The 13917-nt window shown below is 35.3% G+C and overlaps 1 protein-coding gene across 1 annotated transcript; it reads right to left on the bottom strand.

Annotated features, from left to right (window-relative positions):
* On the bottom strand, positions 870 to 3014 carry LOC109834683. Its single transcript, XM_020402713.1, has 4 exons — positions 2707 to 3014; positions 1571 to 2191; positions 946 to 1321; positions 870 to 893 (listed from the first exon to the last, which is right to left on the bottom strand). The coding sequence occupies exons 1-4, from the start codon at positions 3012 to 3014 to the stop codon at positions 870 to 872; spliced, it is 1329 nt and encodes a 442-aa protein (XP_020258302.1).

Raw genomic sequence — 13917 nt, 5'->3', positions numbered from 1 at the left:
GGATATAATATTTCGTCGTAGCTCTTCTTAAACGCTTCTACGGACATGAACCAATCACAATATTGATATACGTCTCTTTTCATATAAATAATGACTTCACAAGCATGCACACAAGGAATACGGGTTACGTCCCAAGCTCGGCAATTGCACGTCCTCTTCTCTAAATCAACGTGAGTAGTTCTATGTGACTGCACTTCGAATATATCATCTCTTGATTGTTTAATCTCTAAAGTACGTCATCTTTCCATATTTTCTCTAACAATCTGCTCAGCTTTAGGGCACAAATAGCTTGTCCACTTATCAGCCATAATCCGTCTATTGTTCAGGCGACTCATAATTTGTTTTCGGATATGCTCTACCATTTGCAGGATACATAACAATCGAGCTTCACGTATCCAGTTGTTAAAGGATTCTGCAACATTAGAGGTTACATGACCATATCTGCAAAGCACAAAATAATTAATAGTATGATGGGCATCCAATATGTAATAAAATTAACACGTAACAACAAAACTTAACCTTTACTGCTCAAAGTTAACATAAAAACATCAGTGTTAACATATATTGCTGAAAGTTAACATATATCAGACAAAGTAAACCTATAGAAAGAAAAATTCACATATATGTAGAATAGTTAACATCAACTGCAAAACGTCATAATCTAAGATGAATGCATTACCTGATGCCAGGGAAGAATGCATTCGCCCAATTCTCTGGCGAATAACAGAGTACAATCTCATATGCGACTGGAGCCATCTCATAAATTTCCTTCATGTAGTCGTTCCATTCCGCTATAGTGTATTTATAGCAAGCAGATTGGAGCAAACTCCCCAAAACTTGTGTGTCCTTTGCTTTCAATCCCAAATCCTTTAGCTTTGTTCTAAAATTTTCAACTAGGTGCAGAACACATCGTGAGTGGATTGCTTCAGGGAAATATTCTCTCACGGCTTCTCGAATCCCCTTGTCGGCATCAGAAATAATTACCAATTGGTGGGGAGGATTGTACGGGTCTAACCTTTCATACAGTATGGACCACAAGCCTTGAAGGAACCATCTCCAATTATCAACATTTTCCTGATCACATATACAATACGCAAGCGGAAATATCCCTTGGTCTCCGTCGTATGCTATGGCGCTCAGGAGCATGCCTTTGTATCTGTCTTTCAAAAAGGTCCCATCCAAAAATAATAGGGGTCTACACCCATTTAAGAAACCAACGATGCAAGCGGCATAACATATAAACAGTCTTTTGAACCTTCCTTCATTCTGGTCAATGCATATGTAGCTTCCTGGATTCGTTTCCTTCACCTTTTGCTCATACCTGTACAACAATGTAGCTTCTGCTCAAGCATATATAATACATTGGAACATTAGGATAATATATTAACATAAAAGCTCACAAGTTTTCATAAAACATAACATTCCACAATGACAGTTGGAACATATCAATGAAAACTAACATGAAACATCTAAGGATAAGATATTGCATGATAAATCAACAACTAACAATTGTACTATAAGCGGCTATGATAAAAATTTGTACACTTAATAAAATAACTGTAAAATTTACCATCTTAATTGATCATAAGCCTCATAACTATCACCATACATATCCTCCTGCGCTCTTTCTTTGCCCCACCATATCTTACTGTATTCAAGTCTCAATCCATATCGAGTGAGGAACTCCTTTTGCACATCAATTGGTCGGATTTGAGGTCGCGCCTTTAATACCGGTCGCAATTGGGCTGCTATGAATTTACGAGATGCCCGTGATTGCCCTGAATTGTTAGCATGTTGTCCACAACTGTGTTCATTCACAAACCTTTTGATTTCAATTCTTTTACCATACTTAACAGGAGATGCAAAGAGCATCCAAGGGCATCCATATGTCTCCTTATATCGACAACATACTCGGATACGTTTGGGTTCGTTCTTTACAAATTCATAGTCAAATTTTTTCGCCATGGAATAGTACTGCAAAGCTAGTCTCAATTCGTTTACAGTCTCAAATTGTTGCCCCTTTTCAGTTAATGTTGTGTGCCACCATTGAGGAATGCTGGAAGTGTTGTTGAGAATATCATCAGCTCTCATTACAACCTCACCAGACGGGAAATCATTTTGGATTCTCTCTGAATTGGATGCATTTCCTGGAGGAGGACGACTATATTCTACATTCAAAGAGGCATCACTACTGCATAAATTAATCAACCAGTGAGATATCATGCACAATATGTTATATTATCTTCTGATAATTTAAGTTAACAGCAGTAGGACCAAAGGTAACATAGTACAACAAAAGTTAACTAACTGGGTGTAAAATTAACCATTTTCCGTAAACCTTAACATAGTACAACAAAAGTTAACTAACTGGGTGTAAAATTAACCATGTTCCCACGACAATTAACATGTTCATGTAAATGTTAACATATCTCTTGGAAAATTAACCTATTAGATGAAGAGTTAACATCTAACCATCAGAGATGACAACTATTTTTTCCCAAGTTAGCATCGAAACCTGAAATCACAATTGGCTTATCATCACACATAGACCTGTTCCTGACAGAGTTCATTGTTTACTTACAAATCAATAATAACTTACATTGAGGGATTTGATGCCCATAAGGGATGGTTGAAAGTTGAAGAAAAAAATAACAATGTTTACATCACACAAAACCCAATGTTATAAAGAGTTCATTAATTACTTACATTTCCCTAATCTGATTTTTCCTTGAAGTGGAACACTCTACATTAACAGCAGCTTGCATGTGAATCTCCGTACAACCAATATTTCGATTGTGCTCCAACATGCACTTCAAATCATCATCGTTGTCAACTGAAAAACTGAGGTTGGGGTGCCTCTCAGATTTAAATATAAAGGATAAAGCTTCTTTAGGTACTTTCAATCTTTCAGACACATCAAATTGGAGTTCATAAAAGCTTGTTGTCGAACTAAGCTTCACGAATATGGCATTCTCGCCTAAAAACACCATGCAAATCAAGTCATTGGCGGCCATTAGGGGTGGTTGAAAGTTATGAGGACAGTTATGAAGGCAATTATGAGGAGTGGAGGAGTAATTGAGGGGATTTCAGGTGCAAAAGGGTTGTTGACAGTTGAAGAAAAGAACCCTAATTTCATTAATGAGAGAGTGAGAGATAGTTTACCAATTTATAACAAAGGATGAGAAGCAGACCTTAAAATGGCGGGAGCCCGCGCTTTTCCCCCGCTTTCCCCCGTCGCTTCGACATAAATGCGTTGGACGAGAGATCAGGGAAGAAGAGAACCCATTCAGCCGGTTTCCAGTGAGAGGGATGAGGGCATTTTAGGGAGGTAACAACAAAATACAGCCACTAAATGAATACGTATGGGCTTTTGGGTCTGGGCCACAATTTTCACATTTTTTTGGGGCTGAAGGCTAAGCCAGATAATTGGTGGGGCTGGGCCACATCCAATTTTTTTTGGGGGGGCCTTGAAACATTTTTTCCAATAAACAAATATTGTTATATATATATAATACTTCAGGATATTAAAGTAACCCTTTTTATTTAAAATTAGGATATTAATTTTTAATGTCTGTTACACGCACATTTATACTTGCAATAATGCTAATTTATAGAAACAAATCATAGTCATAGATACTATTAAAAGAGAATCGTGTATACCATAGATACTCTTAAAAGAGAATCGTGTATATATCTTTGTAATATGAGGTGTAGCTCAATATCAACCAAATTAATAAAAGAAAAACAGAAAAATCCTTGTAACAACGCTTGGCTAAGAGATCATACCACATTGTTTGTATACGAAGAAATCCTTTCATAAATATGCCCATTAACTTCATTTTGAAGTACAACTAAAAATCATTGTAGTTATACTACATGCAAAATTTTCGTAATCCCTCACATGTCTCATGCTATTTTTAGAAAAGAAATTTAAATTAGTCTATTAAATTGACTAGTTTTTGATAATGAACAAATTATTCCTAAATAATCGGTTTATTCATATTTATATTCATTTTAAATCTTTCAATTAAGTTAATAAATATAAAAATAAATAACATTCATATGGTTAATTCATATGGTTGGGATGTTCATTTTTCCATCTCCCCTCTCTTCTTTAGCTGCAAACCCCAAACCATGTGTTAAAAATATATTACCACTATCAATCTGTTAAAAACAGTTCCTTATAATTAAATGTAAGTAGGAACTACTTAGATTTGAAGCAAGTAGATTTTTTTTCCTTTTTCCTTCGCTGTGAAGATGAACATAATATTCATGAGAGGAAATAGCTTCAAATCCGTTACTCCCGCCAATCAACCAATAGAACCGAAGCAACACATAGTAAGTACTCCCTCCACATTTTTCCATCCGGGCTTGGGACCGGCATTGGCAGTGTTAAGCACAACTACTACATATTAGAACCCATATACATTTTACTACTTCAGAACAATCAAAAACATGGCATCAAACATATGTAACGACACTATCACAACATCGCTCTATGCTGGCAAAATTTCAACCACACGAGATAAAGTAATTACAACTTTAGAACAATATAAAACATTGACATCTAACATGAATGACGACCCTATCACAACATAGCTCTATGCTGGCAAAATTTCAACCACACGAGATGTAGTAATTACCAAAATGTTCCCAAAAAGTGCCCAAGCTTGGATCAGAACGCCTCGTACCTTGCGGGGCACTCAATATTCATATTCATACTTATCAAACATCCAATCCACCATAAGAGGAAATGAACACAAAAACTACCTTATGGCTTAGTAAAAGGAAAGTGATTCATATAGCCATAAAATAGCTTGTACAGACACAATGGCGAAAAACACTACCACATGCGCGAAGGAAAAAAACAATATCATTTCACTTATACATCTCATGAAGACCTATACAATCCACTATAAGAGGAAATGAACACAAAAGCTTCCTTATGGATATAGTAAAAGGAAAGTGATTCATACAGCCATATAACAGCTGTCGCGCCATCAAATAGCTCGTACATACACAATGGCAAAAAACACTGCCACATGCGCGAAGGAAAACATCAATATCATTTCACTTATACATAGACCTGTACATGGTGTGAGAATCTACGAGTGCATGTATTCCCACACTTTCGTCCAGATAGATGCATGCATGGAAACCCATAATCGCATTCAAATAGAACAACACAATAACTAACAAATACATCTACAACCGCGGGCAAAAAAACACACTGCCACATGGGCGATAAACGCACACTAATAGGATGCACGTAAAGTGAAACAATTAAGACAGGCAGATATTGCACGAGTAATAATAAGCAAAGGGGTGTGTGTGTGTCTTCTTTTTTTTTGTTTTGTCTTGTTTTGTTTTGTTTTAGGGTGTTTTCGCAGAGAGGGGGCGGAACATCCAATCCACCATAAGAGGAAATGAACACAAAAACTACCTTATGGCTTAGTAAAAGGAAAGTGATTCATATAGCCATAAAATAGCTTGTACAGACACAATGGCGAAAAACACTACCACATGCGCGAAGGAAAAAAACAATATCATTTCACTTATACATCTCATGAAGACCTATACAATCCACTATAAGAGGAAATGAACACAAAAGCTTCCTTATGGATATAGTAAAAGGAAAGTGATTCATACAGCCATATAACAGCTGTCGCGCCATCAAATAGCTCGTACATACACAATGGCAAAAAACACTGCCACATGCGCGAAGGAAAACATCAATATCATTTCACTTATACATAGACCTGTACATGGTGTGAGAATCTACGAGTGCATGTATTCCCACACTTTCGTCCAGATAGATGCATGCATGGAAACCCATAATCGCATTCAAATAGAACAACACAATAACTAACAAATACATCTACAACCGCGGGCAAAAAAACACACTGCCACATGGGCGATAAACGCACACTAATAGGATGCACGTAAAGTGAAACAATTAAGACAGGCAGATATTGCACGAGTAATAATAAGCAAAGGGGTGTGTGTGTGTCTTCTTTTTTTTTGTTTTGTCTTGTTTTGTTTTGTTTTAGGGTGTTTTCGCAGAGAGGGGGCGGCAAACAATTAGTACTTCATGATCTAGACAACACATTACATACAGTACATGAAGACAACCCGGTTTCACTAGTAGGATAAACAACCAAACATTTTCATCACAAAACCCCACAGTATCTGCCTATATCAATAACACAAGTTGCCACGATCGCAATCAAGTTCACAGCATAACACAAGTTGCCACGATCACAATCAAGTTCACAGCAAACTAACGTATATCATAACAGACATCTAAGACATGCTTAGACACACACACAACTACGTAAGACAAAGATGTGTACAGAAACTAAGATGCACAACCGAACAAGAAAAAGAGGCAACAAGTTGCTTGCTCTTTTGGACATATGAAAGAACCACACGTTTAGCCAAATAGAAAATATATCTAAAGAAATTGAGATATCCGAAGGCATGAAAGTAGTAAGCTAACCTAGAGGATAAGACACATACAACACACACACAGCTGAGTTCATACATCAGAATCAAAACAAACAAGATATAAATTTCCAGCTCTGAATGTACATCTCTCTCTAGTAATCAAGAGTTATAAGAAAATACTCCTACTAATCAACTACAAACAAAAATTGTGAAATAGCTCATAATAAATAAGCAGCAAAAAAGACTCTTCACATTAGTCAAACTATGGAGTAGCTTTTCCCGCTTATGAAAAACAATATGATTACTTCAAGGACAGGTAAAAATGGGCACAGAAAACACAAAAATGTAAAAACTTTAAAAACATACATATTTATAGTTGCTTTATGGAATAAAACAAACGTAATTCACAGAGAACTCAAGCACGGATAAAAACTTTCAAAACACACATTTATAGTTAACAAAATATACATGATTCATGGAAAACTTAAGACATCAGAATAGAAAATTTCATACACACACATTTATAGTTAACAAAATAAACATGATTCATGGAAAACTTATAGACAAAACAAAACAAAATAATTTAAAAAAAATCAAAGGCCAGGATACAACAAAATATTACATGCAACAAAAACAAATATGAAATGCAACAAAAACAAAATATGAAATGCAACAAAAACTTATAGACAAAACAAAACAAAATATACATGTTTATGTCGGATAGAAATGCCGTGCAGGTAACTATTACATGCAACAAAACAAATAATCAAAGGCCAGGATACAACAAAATAATTTAAAAAAATGCATTTCAAGTTTTTTTTCACTTAAAATGTAAAATTGTGACTTGCCATCAATGGCATATGAAGCATCCGTCTAGGCACGTTGCGCAACAAACCTCACAAAAATCATAACCCAAAAAACACAAGTATTGTATGTTTTAATTAAATATTGATATCTGACATGGCATACAATATCAATTAGTAATGAAGAAACCTACAAATAGATTGCTATCCGACATCTTCACCAAGACATCAGAATAGAAAATTTCACACACACATATTTATAGTTAACAAAATATACATCATTCATGGAAAACTTATAGACATCAGAATAGAAAATTTCAATAATTGCCATACGAACACAACCGCACTAATAACTCTAGAAATGTGGTGCAGGTAACTATTACATGTAATAAAATAAATAATCAAAGGCCAGGATACAACAAAATAATTAAAAAAAGCAAAATTAAATAATCAAAGGCCAGGATACAAGAAAATAATTTAAAAAAAAGCATTTCAATTTTTTTTCAATTAAATGTAAATTTGTGACTTGCCATCTATGGTATAGGAAGTATTCGTCTACGCAGATTACGAAACTAAACTCACAAAAATCATAACCCAAAAAAAAAAAATTTAAGTGTCATATGTTCTAATGAAATATTGATATCTGACATGGTATACCGTATCAATTAGTAATAAAGAAACCTACAAACAGATTACTATTCGACATCTTCACCACCTAGTCGATCTAATAAGGGCTTTCACATGCTATAAACTGAAATATTTCGGAACTGAAATATTACGGAAAAGTTCTTAAAATTAAATTTTCTTCAAGCTACGAGTGGAAGACGTTCCAAAATACTTATTAAGCATATTAAGCATACTATCAAAGAGTCGAAAGACACAATCTGAAATCAAAGGAAACGTATTAATTGAATAAGACACAAGACAAATAGATCATTTTCCATATATTCCCTTAAGGCTACTAAGAATTATATAATTTAAGCATGCGGCTCAAATAAGTATTTTGAGACAACACATGCAATCTCTATCCTTGTTATCGTAATCATAAAACCGAATTGAACAGATTCTAGTCACGATAATTATTGGGAAACAAAGACTATTTACAGTGCCTAACCCAAGATCACCAAATCTTCAGGAAGCCCAAATAACAACCATGTTAACAGAACAAGGGGGGAAAAAACAAGGCACATCTACAAAATAATGTGAATAAATAGAAACAGAAGAAGTTAGTCAATCCAAACATGGATGCTAAGATCATCACAGAAGAAAAACACTAAGCAAGCACGCAAAACAGGAAACTAGTAAAGATAAATTCTGCAGAAAACTGGGAAAAATAATTATAATCATAGAGACGACACCAATTAAAGCTAGGAATTAAGAAAAGTGGACTTGTAGCAACCATACTTTGGCACGTTGCATTAGAAAATGGACAGCAACCTTAACACAGGTACACCAAATCCACCTGCAAGTTGACATAAAATCAAGCCCTCTACACATAACAAGCAGATGACAGTCTCTTTGTTCTTCACCGTTAAATTGAACTTGTAAATAGAAATTTTAAAACAAGAATGTCATATGGACACATAAAACACGTATGACACATGAAACACAATAATACCTCCAGCAATTTTCGTCCAGCAAAATAATCAGGACAGAGACAAAAGAAAGAAAAAGAACTATGTTTCTATCGAACAGTAATTTTACTTGGTCCAACATCTTTATATAAATACAAAGAATAGGTGTTGCTTTCCAAGATCCTTTTTTTCCCTCACCATTTTATAATCTTCAGTGGAAGTTGCCTACTATACGCCGATTGCTTATCTTTTTTTAAGAGGGACAATAATTTCAAGCAGCCATCAATAAATTATGTTAATTAAAAGCACATACTTTAACGAGACAAGTCAAGGAAGGACATCATTTCAAGGGGACAAGTGAAGGAACCATTAAAGCATTTTTAAAAAAAGAATTATATCATAGCATGTTGTTCAAATAATGTGCAAACCTCCTACGATACTTCATCTAATGTCCTACATTTCTTCATCTATATAGGTTGTTCAACTAAATTAAATAAATTATGATGATTGACAATAATCAGGCAACAATAAACTTATAGTGCCTATAGCCCATTGTTGCTCTCTTAAAATACGTCAAGGCCTCCACAGACTGATTAAGCAATTTTCTACACGTCTACAGCAACGGGCAGATTAAAACCATAAAAAGAATTATTGGGCAACAAGAAACTCACAATGTAAGAGTGATCTGAATGATAGATCAAGTCAGCCCGATCAGACCTATAGAACAACTGCAAAACAGAAAACTGACATGATCAAATAATGTGCAGAATTTGCAGACTTCGTACGATACTTCATCTAGTTTCCTACATCTCTCCATCTATAAATCACAGAACTGAACTGAACAGAATACAGTAGGATAACTATTAACATTGGGCAACAAAAAACTCAGTCCCAGGCCCCTAGGGTTCTTCATAGATCCGAGTTGACGTCCTCTGGACATTTCAAAACTGAAACTACAAAATGATAGTTACAGCCATGCTATACAAACAGGCAGATCAAAAACATAGAAAAATATTGGGCGACAGAGTTCACAGTGCCTAATGCAACACTTTCTGAAGTCCTCAGAACTTTCTGAAACTGGAACTCCCAAAATGGTAATCAAGATATCTTTACCAACTGGCAGATCAAAATCATCACCCCAGGTTTTGCTCAACAAAGGATAACTTCTTAAGGCCAAAACTCCCAAATGCGAATAAAATTGTCAAAACCATAGAATAATTACTGGGCAGCGAAAAACATACAGTGCCATACCAATGATTCCTCCATAAAATAAAATAACCTCACGACTTTTTTGAAACCAAAATTCTCAAACCTCAAACAAGCTAGTCTTCACCATCTGGCACATCAAAACCATTAGTAGTAGGGTGAAACAAAAAAATTTGCAGTGTCAAATAATGCTTGAACGAACGCCCTATGATACATCATCTAGTAACCTGAATCCTTTTGTATCTATAAATCACATGCTACAGTATTGTTAATTATTGCCCAACAAAAAATTTACAGTGTCTAACATAAGGTAGCTCCATAAAAGATCAAGTTCCCAGGACCTCTTAAAACCGAAACTACCAAATGACAAGTAATTTATTCTGCAATATATATATATATATATATATATATATATATAGAGGATATACAATCATTTGAATGAGTGGAGGGGATTATGCCACCTCACTACCAAGCATAAATTTTTGTGCTTGGTACCAAGCATACCCATTTTTCTCATATATATATATATATATATATGAGAAAAATGGGTATGCTTGGTACCAAGCACAAAAATTTATGCTTGGTAGTAAGGTGGCATAATCCCCTCCACTCATTCAAATGGTTGTATATCCTCATGCACTCCTCAACCCATGTGAATGTGATCCCCCATTTAAATGAGTGGAGAGGATTGTGCCACATCACTACCAAGCACAAAATTTGTGCTTGGTACCAAGCATACCCATATTCTTAGAATGCCTAACCCAAGGTCATTCCATAATCTCAAGTCCTCACAACTTTTTGAAACCAGAACTCCCAAATGGTAAACAAGCTATTCTTCACCATCTGTTAGAATAAAACACACAAGTATTGGGCAACAAAATAATTTCAGTGCCACACCCATGGTTGCTCTATGGAAAATAACAGAAGTTATTCTGCAGAAAATGTAAGATCAAAACCATAGATCCAGCAACAAAAACTTACCAGTGCCCACCCGTTGTTGCTCCGTAAAAGATATCAAACCCTCCTAGCATTTTGAACTCCGAAATGACAAGCTAGTCTTCTCTATCTGGAAGATAAAAACCCAAATGGGAAGCAAAAATCTACAATGTCTGACCTAAGGTTGCTCCAGGAAAGGTCTCAAGTCCTATTAACCTTTTGAAACCAGAGCCCCAAGATAATAATGAAGCTATTCTTCACTATCTGGCAGAACCATCTGTAAATCACGGAACTAAACTAAACAAATGCAATATGATAATTATTGGGAAACAAGAAACTGGCAACTTGCAGAGCCTAACCCAAGGTATTAAGACCTCAAGATTTTTTGACAGAAACCCAAGGTTGCTTATAAAAAATATCAAGTCCTTGGGACTTCTCAAAACCAAAGCTCCCAAAAGGTAAACAACCTACTCTTCACCATCTGTTAGACTAAAACACGAGTACCATTAGGCAACAAAAGAATCTCAGTGTCAAATAATGAGCAAACAGTTTTTTCTCAAAAAGAAAAGAAAAGAATAATAGGCAAGAAAAGAATCTCAGTGTCAAATATTGAGCAAACAGTTTTTCTCAAAAAGAAAAGAAAATAATAATAAGCAAACTTCCAACAATACTCAATTACTCACTGTTTTACACCTTTATTTATAGTGAAGAAATATGACAGAACTGAATGGAACAAATTATGGTATGATTAGACAATGGATAATAAAAAGCTACGATAAAAGACTCCACCAAATGGCGGATAAAAGCCATAAAAGAACTATCAGGTAACAAAAACCCAAGGTTGCTCATAAAATATCAAGTCTTAAGTTCTTCTCTTTTTCCCCCTTTTTTCTTTTTTTCACATAAAAAATAACATGTCCTCAGTACTAATCAAAATCAAAGCTCCCAAACGATAAACAAGCCACGCCTCACCATCTGGCAGACTAAAACACACAACTATTGAGCAACAAAAACAAATTCAGTACGACATGTCAATTCAGCAAAAAGCTTACAGTTCCTACGACATGTCGTCCTTGGACTTTGAGACCGAATCATCAAAATGCTAATCAATTTCTACACCAACTAGCAGCTCAAAACCGTAGTAGCACCCATCGTTGTGCGATTCCCCGGACCCCCCTCGAACCGTCGTATAGTTTCTACGAACCAATTCACAGTACATTTGCGAATCGACTCCCTCTGATACACGGACCTTTTCGCAAAATTAGCGCACCACTTACAAGTATGCTAGATGTCAAGTCTCATTAGGTGCACTTGCACAATATGCAATGCAATATGCGCAATTAAGTGACAGGAGACATTATAGTTTATGAGCCGATGACTTTACTGTAATTAAACACGTATGCTAATCAAATATAAAACAAAACTATGATCCTAAAACAAGCTCTGTGAAGAAAAATAAAAAACTAACAAAGAAACAAACTCCATAAAAAAAATGTTCATTTCGTATGAAAAAAATATTAAAATTCATAATTAACTTTTCCAGTTTTCTACTATGAACTTTATAAAACTTCAAGCTTACCCTTAAAAAGTTTACAATGTACCACTAACCAAAATTGCACACCGAAGCAAGCTACCCCCTAACGAATTCAAATTTTCTAAGCGTCGAATTGCGTACCTAAATTCGTACTACGTCCTACTACATACCGTGTACTATGTAAATATAATAGAAACATTGGGCAACAAGAAACTTTACAATGCTTACAGCAATATTGCTCCCTAAAAGTGTCTTCCTGACTTTTTCAAACCAAAATGCAAAGTAACAATCAAACTATTCTTCACCATCTGCTAATCAAAATATACAAAAGAAGTATTGGACAACAAAGCGCTTATAGTGGCTAACACAAAGGCTCCACCGTCTTTTGGAAGATGAAACTCCCAAACAACAATCGAGCTATTATGCATCATCTGGTTGATTCAATCCATACACTTAAGGGCAACAAAAACCTTCCACCGCCTCACCAAAATTTTGCTCCGTGAAAGATCACAACTAAAAATCCAAGCTATTCTTCCAATCTCACAGCTCAAAATAATAGACGACGCATTAAAAAACGGAAAACTTACCCTAAGGTTACTCCTTGGACCATAAGTTCTAATGATTTATTGAAAAACGATAACTCCCAAATGACAAACAAGCTATTCTCCACCATCTAGCAGGTTTTGAAGTATAATGAACCAAAAATAACAGATTGTGACTAACCCAAGGTTATTCTATAAGCACTAGTGAAAAGAGGCACAGCCCCAATGGCTAGATCAAACCAAGATGTCGTATTCACTCATATATATTTATAATTTTGCCCTAAGCGACTAAATTTTCTAGATCCGCCCCCGCCCCCGCCCGCCCCCGCCCTTACCATGCATATATGTTTAGTTTTAATTTTGTTTTACATTATGATTGATTTTTTATATAATACATCACTAATGTTCCACAACTAGTATTCTAACATCTACATCCACCACTTATGTTCCACAGCTAGTAGCCAAAGTCGGGCCCCCTTACAAGTAAATTTTAATTTTAATTTTATTTTGCATTATGCTTGATTCTTTATATAATACACATAATAGCCACGACCGAGGATGATTTGTAAACCACCCCTACAATATACTATATGGACACCCGATGGGTTAGTATCATTTATTGTACTAATATCATATTGATTCATATTATTTTATCAAATAGTACTTGCATAATCTTCTTTTATTGTCTAGATAGAGGGGGTGCCTCTACATCCACATTAGCAGCTCGTCCTCTACACCTAAGAAATTACTGTCCTAATCGTGCTGCTAAACGGGCGGAGAAGCGTGCTAAGAAAGCCGAAGACATATTTGTATGCTTTTCATTAAGATACTAGCTAGAAATAAAACTGTCAATAGAACTTATGAAAACTGCATAT

The sequence above is a fragment of the Asparagus officinalis genome, chromosome 3 (genome assembly GCF_001876935.1).
Source record: "Asparagus officinalis chromosome 3, Aspof.V1, whole genome shotgun sequence".
NCBI classification, from domain to species: domain Eukaryota; kingdom Viridiplantae; phylum Streptophyta; class Magnoliopsida; order Asparagales; family Asparagaceae; genus Asparagus; species Asparagus officinalis.
The sequence above is the reverse complement of the archived record's forward strand: the minus strand, read 5'-3'. Positions and strand labels throughout refer to the sequence as shown.

Coding starts and splice junctions, on each gene's coding strand:
- LOC109834683 (XM_020402713.1), bottom strand. CDS start 3,014: ATGGCCGCCAATGACTTGATTTGCATGGTGTTTTTAGGCGAGAATGCC. Junction 2,192..2,706: donor AAAAATCAGATTAGGGAAAT/GTAAGTAATTAA, acceptor TAATTTATGCAG/TAGTGATGCCTCTTTGAATG. Junction 1,322..1,570: donor GCTTATGATCAATTAAGATG/GTAAATTTTACA, acceptor ATTGTTGTACAG/GTATGAGCAAAAGGTGAAGG.